The 19,505-nt window shown below is 45.7% G+C and overlaps 1 protein-coding gene across 1 annotated transcript in view; it reads left to right on the top strand.

The window, feature by feature from the left end:
* The first annotated feature begins 6,182 nt into the window (after positions 1-6,182).
* LOC115314377 (zinc finger protein 431-like) overlaps positions 6,183-19,505 on the top strand; it is a 30,481-nt gene continuing 17,158 nt past the window's right edge. Inside the window, exons 1-2 of the mRNA XM_040208180.2 lie at positions 6,183-6,262; positions 13,063-13,165. Of these exons, the coding sequence (XP_040064114.1) occupies positions 13,138-13,165 (28 nt within the window). The 5' untranslated portion in view covers positions 6,183-6,262; positions 13,063-13,137. The remainder of the gene's footprint in view (positions 6,263-13,062; positions 13,166-19,505) is intronic.

Genomic DNA, 19,505 nt, shown 5'->3' on the forward strand with positions numbered 1-19,505 from the left:
AAGCGGTTTTAGCACCGTTTTTCGTGCCACGATTTTAAAATAAAAACGCCGTAACTGACCAATTATTTCATCTGCGTGTCTGGGAAATGTTCCAATGTGCCTAGTAGTTATGATTTATTCGTGATATTTGTTCTTATAATCGAGCGCAGAGAGGAAATGCACTCGGTTTTTTCCGTAGAAATGCACTACCGGAAGTCAATTTCGGACTGCTTGCTGTCTGCTTCAATTTGCAACAGCACACTAGCGCCAGTTGAACCTCTAGCGTAGATTATAATAACTCTATGTATAGACCTTTCCAATGTTTACAAATCCACAGCTCAGCGTGCAATCTCCACAGCTCAGCACGCGCGTGTGCGTCGCTTCGGAAAACGAGCAAATCACGCGCGATATGCACGAACACTGAAAATGAAACCGGCCAGCAGCCCTTTTCTGGAAAGGTCTATTGTGTTTTTTTAGCTTCATTCATCCATTTGAATGGCGTTTCCTCCAAAAATAATCTCCTTCCCCAGTAGCTGCATTTCGCCAACCCACCGTCTTCTGTAACCTTGGTCGTTCCCGTCATGATCGAACTTCATAGTAGTCTCTTCCTCAAGGTCGACGGGACGCTTTTGGCAAGGCGTCCTGTCGACGCCTGGACCAATAGACTACTTCCATAAAGCCCTGCATGCAACACGGCGCCCGTTGCACTCTGGGAACTAGTTGGCCAGGGAGGAGGGTGTCATGGTTTCGGTTTCGATCGACACGTCGACAAGAGATTGTTTTCTGGTCCCGAGAGCGTCATTTGTGGTCTCTAAACTAACCTAAATGGTCAGACCTCGAAGCTTTAGCACAAGCCCGAGACGTATAGCTTGTCTTAACACATGGTTGTTGTATTTTTGTACTTGAGCCTTCCTGTTAGCGCTCCAATCGAGGTATGTGGACGAGCCAGTGCTGGGAGTCTCGACGCTGCGAAGCTCGGGTGCTCGGGGATCTTGCTTGTGAACGAATCAACAAGCTGTAGCAAACAATAAGTATGCACACATCGAGCTCGCGCCTTTACATTAGTGTTGTTGATCGGGAAGTTTGTTTGTTTCGTGCGTCCATAGACGAAATATAACTTTTTGCAATTACTGTTTTTCTTAATGTGCCTGAGTATGCGAGGTAAAACTCGGAGGTGCCATTGAAAAGCTCAATTTTAACACACTTCTTATCTCTTATTTGCACTGACCCGCAGCAATGCACGAAGTGAAGTCCCCACCCGCTTGCATTTCACTAATATTCAACATCGCTTATGCGCATAGAGTTATCCTGCAATCATATAGGCGAATTTGCGCATACAGACCGTTTTAAGAATGCAAAAATCGAGCACTTCTGTGAAGAATGTCGCACCGTTCGCCGGAAGTGCGTCAGACGGGCATGAACCCCTATGCGCACCGCATTGGGGTTCATGCCCGTCCGGCGCACGGTGCGACATTCTTCAGACAAGTGCTCGAACGAATTCAAAGCGTATTTGACGGTTGCTAATGGGCATTATATTTGTTATGTGTTTGCTTTCTTCCTGCCTGAGTATGCCGAGATAATTTCAGACACACCGTTCCCGGCACAGATCTCGGGCGTCAGTAAAAGCTCGTCCAAAAAGGCTTAGCAAGGAGTAGGGGACGCTTGTTAGGGCCTCCGTCATAGGAAGCGAGCAAGCCGGCCGTGTCGCGGCGGTCGCCCATTGTTCGCCGCGACCTAGCGGTAGCCGCCGCAGGAGCATCGGGGAGCAATGGCGACGAACAGCATGGTAGGCAGTGTCCCCGTCGTGATTATGAAGGAATTTAAGGCAGTTACGAATTCGGAAAGTTCCTTCGGTAGCCGGTGCCGTCGGCGCAGAATCATCGGGAAGTAATAGCAACGATCACCACAGAGGACAGTGGGCGATTACGAATCCGGAAAGCTTCTTCGGTAGCCGGTGCAGAATCATCGGGGGGAAGCAATGGCGATGAACAGCACAGCGGACAGTGTACCCGGCGTGATTACGACGGGGTTTAAGGCGGTTACGAATCCAGAAAGCTTCTTCTGTGGTACCAATATGAAGAAGGGAAAACTCCTTCGTGAATCTGGCCGCGTGTACGACGTGAAGGAGGTCCGTTTCGACGGAGAAGTGGACGTCACGGAGCGCCGTGCTCCGGTAACAAAATTAAGCGCGCCCGCAAAAAGATGCAGTTGGCGTTGAGTGGACTGTGGTAATTATGCACGTTTATTTCTGAATCAGCTTGACAAAAACTGGGTGATTTTTTTAACGCCGTTCCGCGATTCCCACTACTATCTTCCTGTATGCTGATGGAAACATCCAAGGGTAGGCTTAGGTGGGCGACCGCATTCCGCTTCTCGATTCCGGTGAAGTATTTGCCGCATACTTTAGAGTTTGCCGTCGGTGTCGATGCTGTTGCATCGTCGCTAGAATAGAAAAAAAATTTAATTGTATCATTCGTGAGCAGCTTAAAGGGATACTTCAACGAAATTTGAAATATTCCCGTCGTGTTAAAAAATAGGTTGAATATGATCCACAATATCCGTAAATGACAATCGCACGTTTGTATTTTGAGCCTGGTGGCTGTATTTTTCGTTATAAACGGCCCACTCTGGCAAGCGCTCGGAGAAGGCCCAGCGGAGACCACGTGACATCCAACGCAATCATGACGTAGGTCGTCTCAAGACGAGCAAAGCTACGGCGAGGCTGACGGCGAGAGGATGGCCTAGTCGTTCCAGCCACCGAAGCGGCTGCTTTTGTACAAATTTTGAGTGACGGGTTAATCTTCTATAATCTTGTAGGGGGACAATACCCAGGCGAAAATTTTCAACTGGGACCAGTTGGTCCCAGTTGCAACTGGTTTATGGAACAATTCCCAGTTGCAACTGGTCCCAGTTGGAGTCGTCCAACTGGGACCAGTTGGTCCCAGTTGCAACTGGTTTATGGAACAATTCCCAGTTGTAACTGGTCCCAGTTGGAGTTGGTCCCAGCTGGAATTGGTCCCAGTTACAACTGGTCCCAGTTGGAGTTGGTACCAACTCCAGCAACAATGAAACACGGCACAAAATGGAAGGTTGACAATACTTTATTGTCAAAAACTTGAAGAATGAAACTAAATAGGTTCGGTGACGTACACGCTCCGGGTTTAGCCACTTGCTTGCGACGGTTGAATCGCTTTTTCAGAGGTGGTATTCATGAGATGAAGGAAGATCGGCCGCTGGCGTCTGTTAGTGAAGACATCCTCAGCTTCTCTTCCCATCGCGTGAAGAAAGGTGCTCACCCGTGATCCTGCGTTGCGCAGGTGAAGTCCTGATAAGATGCGGTAGCGCTCCCACCTTGCGATCTCTGTCACAACAGTCGAACATTTTCGAGGTAGACCTCCCGCCATTTTCGCCATTGTGCTCTCCGCGGCGTGTTCTCTTCCGTCCGGTCTATGTGCGTCCGGTCTTTCCTGGGTGCCCTCCGATCGCTGAACTGCATCTTTCCATCCTCGAAGTTCACCGCCGCCACCGTGGTGTGTGTACAGTTAGGTCCAAAGAAGCGCAGCTGTAGTTTATGACATTTTCATAACGACGCCAACTTGGGCGATGGCGACCCTTCTTTACCGCGTCCGTCCGACTCCGGCGTCAGCATAGGCAGCGCCATCTGTCGACAGCGCGTACCACTAATCCGCACCCGCGTGCCACGGCGGCCGGCTAGCTCTGATTAGTCAAAAGATAAATTTATTTATTAAAAGAAAAAAAAAATACTGTAGGTATTTAAATAAATGTTTTAATATATTTTAATAATGCACTAAAAGTGTAAATGTAGGTGAACACATTTTGTCACTAATTATATTTTCCAATTAAAAAATTATTTAGTTAATTAAAATTTTTATATTATTTTTATAAATATATAAATGTACCCCAGTAATTAAAATTCCCTATTTGTATAAATCTAAAAATGTTAGTGTTTTTAGTTTTCTTCATTAGCAAAGGTCAATACACCCCCAACTTGTCCAAATTGTTGCCCAGTGTGAACTGGGAACGGGAAAGGCATTTGAAGTCCGACTGGGAATCGCTCCAACCAGTTACTTTCCTAACTGGTTCCAGTGCACTCCATTCCCAACTGGGAGTCAAACCAGTTGACTCCCAACTGGGAATGGTTCAAACCAGTTGACTCCCGACTGGGAATGGTTCAAACCAGTTGACCCCTCAGCTGGCCCCAGTTGGACTCCTATTGGTCCCAGTTGATTCCCAGTTGGGACCAGTTAGTCCCAGTTGAAACCAGTTGAGGTGCCAACTGGTCCCAGTTAGAAATTTTCGCCTGGGTAGCGACTTCTGCGACACACAAAAGGCATTCTCGGGAAGAGGGGAGTTCCTCCTGCCCCTCTTCTTTCGTCGTGGCCGGAGGCGAGACAACCTCCGTCACTAGCTGCCAAGGTTGCTAGACGGGCATTACAAGCGAGGCGTTAGCGACATCCACCAGGTGCTCTTTGCTGATCGTTTAATTCGTTTTAAAATTCCTTTTCGTGACTTTTTTAACAAGATATCGGTATGTTCGATTTGATGCTGCTTTTTTGAACACATATAGACCAAAAAATGAGCGCCGAAATTTCGTTGTAGTATCCCTTTAAACAAAGCGCGAACTGGAAGGTAAGAAACGCATCTTGGTTTTAAAAGCGCACAAAAGACGAAGCAGAGTAAGAAACACAAACGACGGATGAGCGCTCGTCCGTCGTTTGTGTTTCTTACTCTGTCCTCGTCTTTTGTGCGCTTTTAAAACCAAGATGAATGACTACCAACTAGCCCAACTTTCCACTCTATTGCAGTAAGAAACGCCACTAACCTGTATGGACGCACAAGTCGCACCCAGGCCGCGCAGTACTCCGCCTCGTGCGGCTCCGAAGGCACGATGTAGTACTTCATGCCGTGCGCGATCTTCGACGTACTGTTGCAGCCGACCACGCAGCAATTGTTACGGCTTTCTTGATTCGGAATAGCCATCTCAGAAATTACAGCGCTGACCCACTACAACGCTCGACCAACGCAGCGGCTGGCAGAAGCTCCCCGATGCAATGGACCCGTTTGCCGCTAGGGGCGCCCTGGTCGGGGCTTGAATTAGATGCGCACGGTTCCTATAGCTAGCCGATCTCAGCGTTTGCGGAAAGTTAATCTTCTATCAGCATAAAATTTGAGTGGGAGATATATGATGACACGAGGAAGACATCATAGTAACTTTTGTGCAGTAGTGAGGTCGAATTTATTGCGTTTCCTTAAAAGTTCATGCGTAAACGCTGTCCTCAACTTTGATGCCCCGTGAGGATGCGGCTTGCTTTTCGTTCAATGAAGTAACAAGAACCGGACGTTTGGCAAACAAATTGCGTGTAAGGCTCCAGACGAACAAATTTCAGTTGTAGTTGACTGGTACTAGACGGGATTACTGACATTGAGCTCAAAGATGCATTCGTCGGGTGAGGTGACTAAGCCACGACTTACTACGTTCGCAAACGCACGCACAATATCTGGTGTTTCGGGAACCAAGGAAAGTGCCCCGGTCTTCGTTTTGTATCGCTCGATAATGAGTGTATTGTACGTTCGTGAAAAGTCAGATAATCGAAAACGGAAGCAGCGCGTTGGGTCGCGGCGTGGTAGCATGAGATGAAGCTGCTCAGTCGAAACCGAAACTGAGTGGCCAACTAGTTCCCAGAGTGCACCGCGTGGTATTTCGCCGCGATGGGGCACGTCGGTTTTGATGTTAAAATTAAAATTAAGCTAGTTGGTTAAACTTAATGGGAAAAAGCGCAAATGGCTAGGAAGAGGAGAAGGGGACAGGACAGAGCGCCTAGACTTGATTTCGTACCGCTCCCGTAATAACGCCGACACTACGCGCGTCTGTTGTACGCTGTTTTAGTTTCGGTTTAAAGCTTACAATACGGCTGATTCACAGATTCTACACTTGGCACCGTGATCGCCGCCTCTCCGGGCTCAAGAACGGCCTTAGTCTCTGTTTTAAATATAATAATTTTCATAAAAAAACACGCAATATATTACTCAAATGTCAAGAACTCGCGTAGCGGTTCACGCTGATTCGCAGCAGACACTCGTTCGGTTACGCAGGAACCAGAGGGCGAGAGTCACCGTCCAGTTCAATGGCTTCAGCTTCAGTTGTGTTCTTTGATCCATCGCTCGTTTAGCATTCTCTCAGCAACAACAACAACAACGGAACCGTGTGTATGTGGTTTGTTTTACGCAGTTTTACGTTCGATGACCACTACTCAACAAACAGGTACTGTTCCCATGTCTGAATCCGTTAGGTGCGAGGCACTAGCTTTGAAATAGACTTCACAAGGCTCCGCTAACGGCCGTGGCTTCATGTGAGACTGCTTCAACGTCGACTTTTCGCGCACGAGTAGCGTTATGTGAAGCCGTGAAAACGCGCGCTCGCCTGAACCTTTTAAGCAAGAAACTTACCAATTAAAATTAGGCTGTGTCTGCAGTGTCGTCCGACGGCACGCCACTCGGGCCTACAATGCCGCCTGAAAGAAAGTCGGACGGCGCGTGTATCACTGGGGGGCTCTTTAACCGCCGACGCCCGCCGTGCGGTTAAGTTAACCGGCTTCAAGCAAATGGGCCCACAGTGTCGCGTGAATACATCCAACACTGCATTGACAATGATATCGTTCTAAGCCCCCTCAGGCGTGTTGGTTACCACCAGGCAATCGTCAACAAGTCGAAATCCTTTCTGGCACTACTCGCACCCAAATTCTCGCCAATGGTTTGGTCAATCTTTTCCAAAAAAAAAAAAATGCTGCCAAGCGCTTTAGCCAGGCATGCCTCTATACAAACTCCTTCTCTTTGTAACATATGCACGCCTTCAAACTGAAGGAAAGTTGGTTAAAAGTGAAACCTGAGCAGTTCCAAGAAACAAGTTCTGGAACTTGACCACACTAGAGCACTATATAGCTCCTTCGGAGCAGAGTAGCGCAGAGCCGTGTATTGGGAGAGTTTGGCCAAAAGGCGGAGCAAAAGCCGCCGCCAGCGCCGAGTATTCCCCCCGCGCTTAGAGCGTAAACTAAATTTGTGACACAGCGTCGACCAATCAGGAGACCGCGACGTCACATTATTGCAAACGACGTTCAAAGCGTGAAATAGAGGCGTTCAATCTCGGTCTCTCTGCTCCATCTCACAAATGTCGGCAGTGAAGACAAAGGTACAGGCGCGTGAACCTAGCTCAGCAAAACGCTTTTGTTTGTACGAGAACTCGTGCATAGGAGCCTTTTTCCAAAGCCACGCGCTCGTGCCCGTGCCTTTCTCTGCACTGCTGATGTTGGCTTGTTAGAACAGCGTCCTGTGACTGGCGGAAAGAAAACAGTGCAAAGGGTGGGGCGCACGAGCGTCTGGAAACGCGGAGTCCCGCTCGGCTCGTGCGCTGGCTTTGGCAGTGCTTTCTTTCACCGTCTCAGCTGAGACGCTGTTTCTAGCAAGTTAGCCCTGGTTTGGAGCGCACGTTCATTTATTCTACACTTGAATATTGGCTTGACGAAAACCTCGCACGCACAAAGTTTTCAGTCACTGAGAGTCACACCTTTTAACTCTAGCGACGCTAAAACGGCTTGAATTAGTCGTGTCACAAATTTAGAGCTCACGATCACCGCTAGGGGCTGTTTCGCGGCCTGTGGTTGGCCCCGAGATGCTCGCCTATTCAAACCAATGTATGGCCAAACTCTCTCGATAAGCGGCTCTGGAGTAGCGCAATCTAGAACGCCATCTTTCGGCGGCTAGCGGCGAACACCTGGGGGTAACAACTTTGGCCAGAAATGCATGGGGAACAAGAGAAAATTGTTGTTTCCTCAATACAGTGGAGATATACAGAGCGACAATAGTTTCTGACATAATAAAGGAACATTTTAGAGTAATTTGTGCTGAGTTGTGTGCCATGTAAAGACGTAATTACTTTTTAAAAATTGCATGAGCGGCATTATGCAGCAGGCGACGCGGGGACGTCTCAGCGTTGACGCGACCCGCTCCGGCGAATCCAAAACGCCCATCTCCGCTGCGTGCAAACATCGTCTGCTTCAAACGCCATTGTCTTGAAAATTGCCTTCTCAAAATTTGCAAACACATCCAATATTATTAAAACTTTGATAAAGTGTTTAGTGCTTTACTAAATTCACGACAGAGTAGTTTTAAAAAGTGTGGACTCGCCGTTTATTTTTTAATTAGCCGTGTTGCGTCGATCTCCATGTATTCTCCCATAGGGCGGGCCACCTCCTGGAACCCTCAGTACCACGTGACTCACACCGAGCTGCTCTGTCGGCCTTGTTGTCGGCAAAACACGCTGATCAAAGGATTGCGCTACTCTGCTCCATAGGAGCTATATAGTGCTCTAGACCACACCGTTGTCGTCGATACACTCACACACCGACGCGAAGAGGCCTTTCTAGGGAACAAAGTAAAACAAATCAACTACATCTAAAGAGAACGCAGCCGCATTTGCATGGGTACCAGAATTCAAGTACTCAGCCACCGCCTCTGAGTTTTGCACCAAAAATAGGTCACTAAGTTGCAAGGTAGTTAATTGCTTGTTAATTGTATTGGCTCACCAATCGCTGCCATGCCCCTCTTTCGGTGACAATTGTCCTGAAAGGTGAACCCTCCTTTTGGTTTTAGCCGTGAAAAAGGCTTCCATTTATCCAACATTGCTTGTCTTTATGCGCCTTCCCAAGTCGCGCAACTCAAGGCCAGTGCACAGCCTCAAAGTGGCGCTCCTTTTTTTCGGGTCGAGAGACGTTGGTTTGTGGAGTTCTTAAGAACAAGGATGGAAGAACGCAGGAGAAAAGGGATACACCTGCAAAGAAGTAGTTAGAAGATTGGTGGAAATCATCTAGGGAAAATTGAACGAAGTAGTAAAACTAATCAGCAGAGCTGGGGACAAGCGGGACAGAGCAAACCTGGGACACCCTCTTGCGTGGCTCCAACCAAATGCCTCCACCCTCTCTCCCATGGGGTTCGGCAATCAGGGGTTGGGGTCACCAAAGGAAAATTGACGACTCGCTGGGGAGGTGGGGGGTGGGAGAGGAAAGAAGATAAGGCGGGGTGTGATGTCTAGTCTCTTTGACTGATGTGGTAGTTAAAAAATGGCAGAGGGGAAGGAAAAGTGGCTTAGAAGGGCTAGGAGAGGAACCATACTTTTGCTGGTTTTTGGTTTCTAGCCTAGATGGAGCAAGCTACTGCTCGTTATAAAAAGTACAGCCATTAGCATCCATCCATCCACCCAACAAAGATATCCGGCGCTGAGATCCTACCATCGATCACACTTCCGTGCTTTGTCAGCCTCAAGCGTGTTCACACAGGTGAAGCGTGGCCGAAGGCAACGAGCGCTGCTAGGGGCTGGGCATACGAAAGAGACGTGCCTTGCCCTTCTCACCCACTCAGTGACTAAAATAATTTTAAAATTTGATTGGCAAAAATTAAGGTACTCTAAATGGCTCAGAAGACATTGACTGCAGACATTTGCTACCCACTTTCAGCATCTTTCCTGATTTCACATTTTGCAACGTGATGCCGTGCCTGTGGCCTGAAATGAAGGCTGCAAACTTTGGCTTTGTTGTCTGGAGCTCATGACTGTATCCCTGTGCCTATGTTTCTGAAAACCAGCAGTGACAGCATGTCAACAAAATGCTCAGTATCTGCATACTACACACATAGCGTTTTCTTATTCTTTTCCTTTTGTGGAAATGTTTACGTGGCAGGGATTGCTGTTGCACGAGGTCTCATTGTGATGGCCTTGGTGCTGAGTGTACAACCTTCTGCAATATTCGTTTCGCACCACCAAATTCATTCTTCTCGGCAAGAACAATTGTTGAGTGACCAATGGCGTGGTGCAATGAGTTCACGTGGAAACCCCTAAAAACATTTACAGAGTTTTCTTCACTACAAAATGGAGCTATGCGTCGGTGAGCGCTCAATCTCCTTCCAAATGCAGTGCTAGCAGTTCAAACCAGATGCCAAAGTTTCAGAACGAACCGTTATCAAAGTACAAAGTTGTAAGTCAATGTAATTTTCAATGGCAAAGTGGCAGAATACATGGAGCTGAATGGCCCCAGTAACCGAGAACGGGTTGTCTCCTTTTCTTATCTATATATTCAGAAAATCACGTATAACCTTTTAATAAAATGAGAGTTCTGAAACTCTGGCTTCTGGTTCGAACTGCTAGCTCTACTTGGGCAGATACGAGTATTCGGCAATGCATCATTTATTTCTCCAGTAAAGACTGTAATTTGTTTCGGGAGATATGCTGTTTGTTAATATGATTGCTAGCTGCAATGATCGGGTTTTGCGTGGTTTTCATTTCAGGTTTGTAAATGTTGAACACTTGTCAATGAAGCTTGGAGCATGCATTTGATATTTACGAATGCACTGTAACATCATCTCTCTTACTGTCATCAGTCCTTGTGCAGTGATGAGGATGCAGCATCGTCCAAAGTATATATCGCTCCATTGCAAACTATAAATGATTCCTCATTATCTAAGGGGAGCTATGGATCAAAAATTGGCAACCTTTCGCAAAAAAATTGATTTTTGGTTTCATGGCGTTTAATGATCGTTATAAGGACTGGTTATGATCCCGAAATTCTTTAATTAAACATTTTGAAAAACTGACAAGCCAGTACTGCATAAATTTGACCCAATTTTGTGCGCGGTTCTTCAAATGGTCGTCCTCTCAGCCAAAGTGTCTCTGCTCCATTGCATTCTTCTGTAGCTTCAATTTCTCACTAAAAAATATTAACAAAATTTATTTTTCCCACTGTGGAAGAGTGTCACTACATATATACGGTGACATTCAAACTCACTTTTTCGTCTATGTAATATTGGGGCATGTTCCCAATAAGTGTGCAACAATTTTTATTTTTAATATATTCCTATACCATCCAATTCCTATACCATCAAATTGCTTAATATTGTCCTATACCATCAAATTAATTGCTACTATCTAGGTTTGAATGGAATTTTTTTATGTTTATAAAAACATTACGAAACGATTGTTAGGCCTTCGGATATTGTGTTTTTGCGGTTTTTGTTTATTTTAAAATATGATAGGTTTTCACACAGTATTTTTGTTGTTCATTGCACTTAGTGGTTTAAGAGGAGCAAATTTTTTTTTTATTTGGCTAGGCTCTTAAGTTTTGCCATGTCCCACATGTGTGCAAGAACAAGTTTTTTTCTGCGTGTTCCGAGCATCCAAAACATAAGCAACAAGCCATATCAAAACTCATACAAGATTTATATTTAGGAGATCAAGCATTATTAGCTGTGAAAATTTAATTCTGTTATATTAAATAATAAAATATAGTTTCCTCCAGTGTAACACTAAACTTTTTGAGGAAAGAGGAACATGACAGTTTTCCTAAATAGGTGGATTTCAGGGTTCCGGGGTTCAACGAATTTAAAAAAGAAATCTAGCAATAATTAGGGACACCTAATGGGTTCCAGCCATACAGTTATCTCCGATTTGGTATCGTTCAAGTCCTAACTCATTTAGCTGTTAGTATTTTTGTCGGACTGACAATGCAAAAATGAAGAGATTGTTTTGAGACACCTTCGAACTCTAAAGGCTGAATCACATGTAAGCGATTTAGCGAGCGCCGAGATGGGCGACAGCATTTGGGATTTCTCACTGTCGCTCGTCGCATCGCTCGGTTTTTGATTTTCTAGAAAATTTTGCTCATCGCCTTGGTCGCTTGTTCCCGTCGTATTCATGCGGTCTGCCTCGTCGCACTACTGACCGAGTGACAGCGGTGCGGGTTGCCATCGCTTGTCTAGTCTCGCCAAATCGCTTACATGCGGTTTTTACTTCAAGGGGCCCTGCAACAACTTTTTGGCTAGTTCTTAATTTGCACCAAACCTGAGCGCACGAACATAGTAACTTAGCAAAACTTTCTTTTTCTCGAATTTTTATTTATCTTAAAAGTTATAGGCATATTAAAATTACAATAACATGCAAGAAATAACCGTTTTCATGACGTCTCTGGTCCTTGCTTGGGTGGCCGTGGACTAGAGGAGGGGTAGTGAGCTCAGCGAGCGGACACTGTTGCCGCACTCTGTGTCGACGGCTCGAGAGGGCGGCACTAAAGCATGTGCTGGATAGCCTGGATGAAGCGGGCGACCAGGGCAGCTTGCATTGCCTTTACTGCGTGGCTAAAGACCAATTCGGCATGACTCTTCATTGGCCTCGAACGACAGCAAACACGGGGTAAAGATCAGTTCAGAACAAGAGCCTTTTCGTGCTGCCAAACAAGCAAACCGGACGCCGAACCTGCTCTCCGAAGGCCTTCGTATTGCTTGGAACCGGTCGGATCTTGCGGCCCATACGACCGCAGTGCTGCTGCATACATCCGGGAACTTTCTACGCTAGCCACTCGTCGGTGCCTGACCCCACTACCCCTTTCTAGTATGCACCGCCTTCTCCACTGCTTGGTGGCAAGTACGTCGATGGGTCATTTCTTGTTTCTGTATTTATAAACTGCATTTGTTTCTTTTCTAATCTAAAATACTAAACAAAAACTACTTTCATAAATAATTGAAACGGTTTGCGCCACTTATATTTCGTATTTCGACAAAAAAAAAAAAAAAAACTTTTAGCGGCTCTGACCAGTCGTAAGGCAGGAGCTGGCGAGGACCGACGTCGCAATGTCGTCACATGCCACGCACGTTCGGTACCACGGAGCACCCCCGTAGGTGAAGGAGGCTTCCGCGTCGTCCAGTTCAAATATGACGCACTGATATTTAGTTACTCTTTCCGTGCCCGCTGGATTGCCCGAACCACGAGATGTGAAAACTGCAAAAAGGTAGATGCTTAAATAGGATTGCGGGCCCCTTTAAGCCAGGTGGCACAAGCTAGCACCCATTACTAGGCATAGAGGCATTTCATTTCCTCGTACATTCGTCATTGTTATCTCAAAATGGCCAAATCCTTGGTGTCTCTTGTCTTTTATTCTTGTAGGTGTCTGACTAGCTTGGTGTGCTTGGAGTTTGTGCTCACTTTGTTATTAATTACTGCCATTGCTCATTGCATTTGGTTCCTAGCATCTCAAGTGGTCCCGTATGTCCCTCTTGACCTTGCAAGACTCCCTACGAACCTGACCTTGGGCAGCAATTCAAATGGAACCAATTCAGTCCTCAAGCCGTGGTAAGTTTTCATTTTTTTTTTTTCCAGCTCTTAATAAACAGGACATTGACTGTGTCTAGACTAGATGCAGTCATACTCTAGAGCAGCGCTTCTTGTACAGCTGTCCACACACTCCTAGGGGTCCACACCAATTCGGAGATCCACCTCCAGGGGAGCTAAGAGCCCAGATGAAAATGTGCAGAGCGATTGGATTTTTCTGGGAGGAAAGCAGCGAAATTGAATTTGGGGAAAGGGAATTGACTTTGGGCAAGCTATATGTTGGGCTCCTATTGGCGGTGTGCATGAACTACAAAGGGCGCTTCTCGAGCTATCATCATCATCACTTGACGTCATGGGTAGGACAGACTGGGACAGACCGCGTACATCTTGGATCCTTTGGCTCGTCAGCTCGCTTCATGCGCCGTTTGTGTAATGCGCGGTGAAGCCTGTTTCTTGCATTGTGTTTATTTCGTATAGTGATATTTGTAGTTGGACATCTTACCAAAGCTTGAAACCGTGGCGTGCGTAGTCGTGCTAACAAACAGTTTTCGCGCTGAGGTGTCGAACCGCTCGAATAGTGGCGTGGTGTTCACTACATCAGCAGGGGTGGAAGCGCTGCGCCACTGCACCATTTTGCGCCAATCTTCTTTCGCTGTGCCATCCTGCTCCGAAACGCACATGTTGTGCCAAAACTAGTGCAAAAAAGATTTTTTTTTGTTTTATTTACATATATATTGATGTGGCCGTGTCAACGTCAACGCAGGTTATTCTCGTTAGTTGAAAGCTGGCGCCAAGTGCCTATTTTCATCTAGTGAGAATGACCATGATTTATTCCGGACCAGGTAAATAGACAGTTTTTCAAGCGTAAGCAGCATGAGGGCCAACATCGTGCGAGTTGGTTTTTCAAGTCGTTACGTTTCGAATGCGAAGAAAACTAAACGATTTTATTGTTGTTCCGAAATATACCGTATTTGGATGAATTCAACACATAATAAAAGTCATGTGCTTATTTCTCTTTCCCATACCAGTGTCTTCGAAGCACTTGTCTGGGTGCGTTGCTTTGTGCCGTCAGTGCCACAGCTCAGCCAACAACGGCATGTGGATGTATAATCTCCGAAAATGGGGCATGCATAGGTGGCTTTGTCACAAGCACTAAAACAACAATTCGTCGTTTACTTTTTTGTTGCTTTCACAGAACGAAAACTTGCATGCATCAAATCGCGTATACCGTAAATTCTCGTATGAACACCCGCCCATCCCGTTTCTTGGGCTGAATATCCATAACATAAAACTTTGAAAACATAGACAACCATCCCCCCCCCCCCCTCCCCCCTGATTCCCTCCGGATATCGATCACGCAATGTCCATCGCGAATCACACAAACCGCGCGATCTGCGGTATCGGTGCGTGTGACAAGCATGTTTGCCACGGGTTCCCTCGTGCTTATAGCCTTGTCCCACTAGAGCGACAAACAGATTTTTGTCCGACAACACCACAAAGTTCCGTGTCGCCGATGCTGTCCCACTGCAGCGACCAACACCCGCGACAATCGCCGACAAGTGCCGACAAACGATCGACGATGGATGAGTTCTTGTCTGTCGTTGGACCTGAAGCGCAGCAAGCAGTCCCACTGAGGAACATCTCTCAGAGACAAACTTATCCTCCTCGCCCGTTTGTGCCTTCTTTTGCCTCCCATCCCACCCTTCTACCCTTCCTCCCAAAACGAGAAGCCCTTGGCGGCCACTCCTCGTTCCCGGCCCTGTTTGTGCCTTCTTTTGCCTCCCTTCCCACCCTTCTACCCTTCCTCCCAGAACGAGAAGCCCTTGGCGGCCACTCTTCGTTCCCGGCCCTGCAGTTCCGGTCCCTCGATTGCCCGTAGTGGTCACAGGCGCGGCTTGCTGGCTGGCGCCGGGTGGTCGTGTTGCAAAAGGGAATTTGCTGTGGCTGGTTTTGCTCGCGAAAACTTGGTGCGCGAGGTGGTGCTTCAAGACGCCGAAATCTACGCCCCTGCATCAGGATTGATACACCAATGTGCGAAGACTGACCAAAGTAAGACTGCTCACCACGAAGTAGGACATGACGTTCCGCGGCTAACCATTCCGGCAGACGAGAGTCTTGTCATTACGTTCTGTGATAATCGTGATGCCGTATTGTCCACCAAAGAGCGCCTGCCCTCGATCATACGAATATGAAGTTATAAACATCCTCAAAATGCGTGAAATTCCGTGGCGTTCACCTAGAATGCCTCGAACGGCCCGAAAGGGAACGATTCGGGTATTTCTAGTTCAGAAAATGTTTGGTGTCGATTGTCACGACTGTTTACGGAAAGTCGCCAACGGCAAATGAAGAGAAGTGGAAGCTTCAATCAAGAAATAAAGTAATTGTCTCCACTTTCACATGTTTATCGGCGCGTTTTATGCCCAAAGAGCAAAACACGAAAACCGCGTCGCCAGACTTGGTTTTCTGTGTATTTTGAATTGTTTCGTTGACAACTCCAGTCCCACTAGGACACAAGTTTCCTTGCCCCCGTGTTTTGCGTCGTGTCCGCCAGCTGGGACGGCGGACTCCGACAAACAGGCTGTCCGTCGGTGTCGTTTGTCGCTCGTTGTCCTGTGCCATTGTCGTTTCTTGCTGTCTGTCGCTCTAGTGGGACGAGGCTATTATTGCACCGTGATATGCGAATCTGCACGGTCCGCAGTCTGCGACATGCAAATTTCTAACTCATTCCCGCATTGTTTTTTTCGTGATTTGCGCGCTTTATGTCGGTTCCCGTGACACCCAAGTTTGCAGCGGGTTCTTGCGTGTATAGATTGCATGGTGAAGAGTGAATGCGCTGCGTCCGCGTTCTGCTGCCGTACCCACGACAGGGGAGTTCATGGCGAATTCCCGTGCGCTTATTGCACCGTGGAACGCGAATTCGCCAGGTCTGCCCTCTGTGGTATCATTAATGAAAAGTCGGAGAATGTGCAGGGGAGCGAGCTCGTGGTAGTTAATTATGATGCTTGAAACCTGAGACTGCTGCAGGGGAAAAATAGGAAACTTTGAAGTCACAGAGTTTCTTTTTCACGTAACTTGTAGCTTGTGCCTTCTTTTGCCCCCCCCCCCCCTTCGACCCTTTTTTTCGTGCTTATCACCAGTTTCTTTTTTTTTATAAAATTTTGCGGTTGCATTCTGTAACATGGATTTATCCATACTTTTCACTATTTGTCTTCATTTCGGCTGGGCATTCTTTCGGGACTTTACGGTATTTAAAGGTACATAAGAGCTTGCTGGCACCTGTTCAATTATCGTCTAGTCTGGGGATAGTGACAAGTACTGTACAAAATTAAACATTTGGCATATATGCATATATATTTTGTTAGTGAAATAAAGCCCAATACTTACTGACTACAGTCTTTATTATAGTGATGGGCCGAACTTTTGCCAAATCGAAAGTTTGGGACCGAATCTTGTGATTCGTCAAAAATACATTGTTACCAGACTTAACATTGATATTTAGTTTTTCTGGATAAGAAAGGTTTTGTTGTGTTTTTTCTTAATCTAAATGCAACATGTAATGCATGTTGACATAATTATTACTAAATAAGGTGATATTCTACAAGATAATTGTATCGGTGTTGTTTTTGTGTGTTTTCTGACAATTTTAGTGACTCCTTGGAGAAGTGGCGTGACAACGTGATTGACGAGGTTGGATAGAAGCGAGCATAGCGCATTCACGAATCACGCTAGGAGAATTTCGGTTTTGAGGCATTATCAGCACAAGGCTGCATGTGTGTGTACATTGTTAAAATTAAGGCAATAACGCTGCGTCCTTTGCTTCCTCTGGGAGTCAACGTTTTGTGCACGAAAACAAGTGCAACGGTTGCTGAGTTTTCTCCAGAAGAGATGATAATATTATTGTAAATGTGCATGTTTTTCGATTTGAGAGTAACTTGACATCAGCCTTACATGAAAGTGTGCGTCCCATATTCGCAGCGTCTCGTTTTTAACCTTTAACACGCCAGTGTGTGGTGTTAGGACACACACGGATGTTTAGGAAGATAGGGAGAGTTAGGAACGTCAGATGTGCAACGTCGAGCATTGTAATTCTGCGTTTAGTTTTATGCAGATACAGGAAAATCGCGAAATAACGCTAATTAAAAACGCAATATTATTTTGTTTTGACACACACTACATCTGAGCCAAAAACAGAATTGTTATAATTGCGAGGAGTGCTTCAAAGTAATTGTCGGCCAATGTTTCAACTACCTTGTTGCATCACTGGAAATATCGAATGAAAATCACGTTATCCAGAATGTGCTGCATCATTTGTCCCTTGCCCAGTGGTCTGCGCAAATTACTGGTCTATCTTCTGTTCTTGAGGCAGTTACCGTGTTGCCTACACCACACCTTGCCGTAACCACTGGTTCTACAACCCTGCACAATGGTAACCGCCAACTGCACGGCGTCCATTTGCAGTCCACGGCCCCGTTGCGTTCTCGCACGTGCGCTGACATTCGCCGAATTTTTGCCGAAATTTCCTTCAAAAGTTTGGCATTTGCCGAACTTTGTTGAATCTGAAGTTAGGCAGATTCAGTCCATCACTACTTTATTTTTAGGAAATACAAATGTTTCAAGTGCCTGCTTAGCAAACATAAATGTATTCCAATAGTCAAGTTGACAGAGTACAAATCTACTCCATCTGATAAAAGTACAAATACAAAATATTGAAAATTTAATGATATCGTCCCTGCTCATATCTATGGGCTGTCGGCAACTCTGCATCAAGAAACACTTGTTCTCCTCCGCCGTTTTCAATTATGCTCCGGCTTGGAGTCCAGCTACGCCGTGCGTTACAGTGCAATAATATACCACCGGCTTAACCTTCCGTTCACACCACGCCCTTTATCAGTCGGGCCAAAGACTTCCGTTACATCACTCGGTCCTAGCGGTTCTTAGAATGACAATTCAGTTATTTTGTCAGCCAAGTACTCGTACTAGACCAATTTAAAAAGGTAGCACGATGAGCATCTAACCAGCCAAGTATAATAAACATCTTAAAAAGTATTGGACGCGCCGTAAAGTTGAGTGTTCATTGGCAATATCAGCCACATCAGCGATGAAAACAAGTTCACGTGTTATTTCTAGAGTGCTTCATGGCGCCTGGGCATTAATATGACCAAGTACGGACACTGTTGCATGCGTCGCTAGTTTACCCCAGCGGTAATTGATGCGACCGTAACCTGTTTACACTTTTTTTTTTTTGTTCTAAAACATTTTTATGCAGCAATATAATTGCTGCATAAAAATCGCAAAATTTTGACTTTTCTGATTTTGATAAAATTTCTGGGCGCAGTGCAGAAAATACTTTCAACAGTGGAAAACTAATTAATTGGCTTGAAATTGACGAAGCAATAAACAGTCGAGACTAAAAGTTTCAGGTTTAGCATATAAATTTTAAGCGACTTAAAAATTCGCCGAAAAATGCCTCATTATGCAAGATTTGCTCAAGAAGCCAAGTTTGGCATTTTATTTCGCTTAAAATATATGCTCATATAAGTTGACTTGAACAAATTCTGGCAGTAAAGTAGGCGTGCATTAAACGTAAAAAAGTTAACTGTGTAGAAAGCAGCATTTTTTATTTCTCCAACCTTCAAAGTCGCATCATCGCGCAGTTGGGAAAAGCATTGTTTCAACCTTCTCTAGAGTGTGATTTTTCTCACGGATACAATGAAGTATCTTGAAAAAGTAAGGTCTGTCCAATTGTGTGGACAGGTTTAATTCAAAACAAAAAATAGGCGTGACACCACCATGACTGTCCTTATCTGAACACACCCTAAAATGCAAAGAACCTGTGTCCTTCAAGATCATGAACATGAATGCCAGAAGTGTTTTGAATGACGTCGATGTAATTGAAAGCATAATCCTAGAACACGAACCTGATATCATCGTAATTACAGAAACGTGGCTGCATAAAGATGTCCTCAACTCTGAAGTAACTCCTCTGAACTACACAATCGTAAGAAAGGATAGAGAAGGAAAAGGCGGGGGAGTTGCTATCGTGTGATTCAAAATGACATTCCGTTTTCTGCTCTTGATGATCTATGTGATGTTGAAGCATTGTGGATTAAAGCTGAGCTCAATAATAGTTCTCTGTTTATTGGTGGAATGTATATGCTTCTAAATTTGCCAGCTGAGGTGATGATAAAGCTTCAAAGTTACATGGACTTAAATCCATGTCACGAGGACAACATATTAGTTGTGGGGGATTTCAACTTACCAGTGGTAGATTGGTCATCAGTTTCTCCTGGATCGATGGAAGTAGCTAGCTTTGACCAAACAATAGAGCTTGCGTTTTGCTACAATCTCTCCCAGGTTGTAA

Source organism: Ixodes scapularis, unplaced genomic scaffold (genome assembly GCF_016920785.2).
Source record: "Ixodes scapularis isolate PalLabHiFi unplaced genomic scaffold, ASM1692078v2 PGA_scaffold6__148_contigs__length_123643588, whole genome shotgun sequence".
Lineage (NCBI taxonomy): Eukaryota > Metazoa > Arthropoda > Arachnida > Ixodida > Ixodidae > Ixodes > Ixodes scapularis.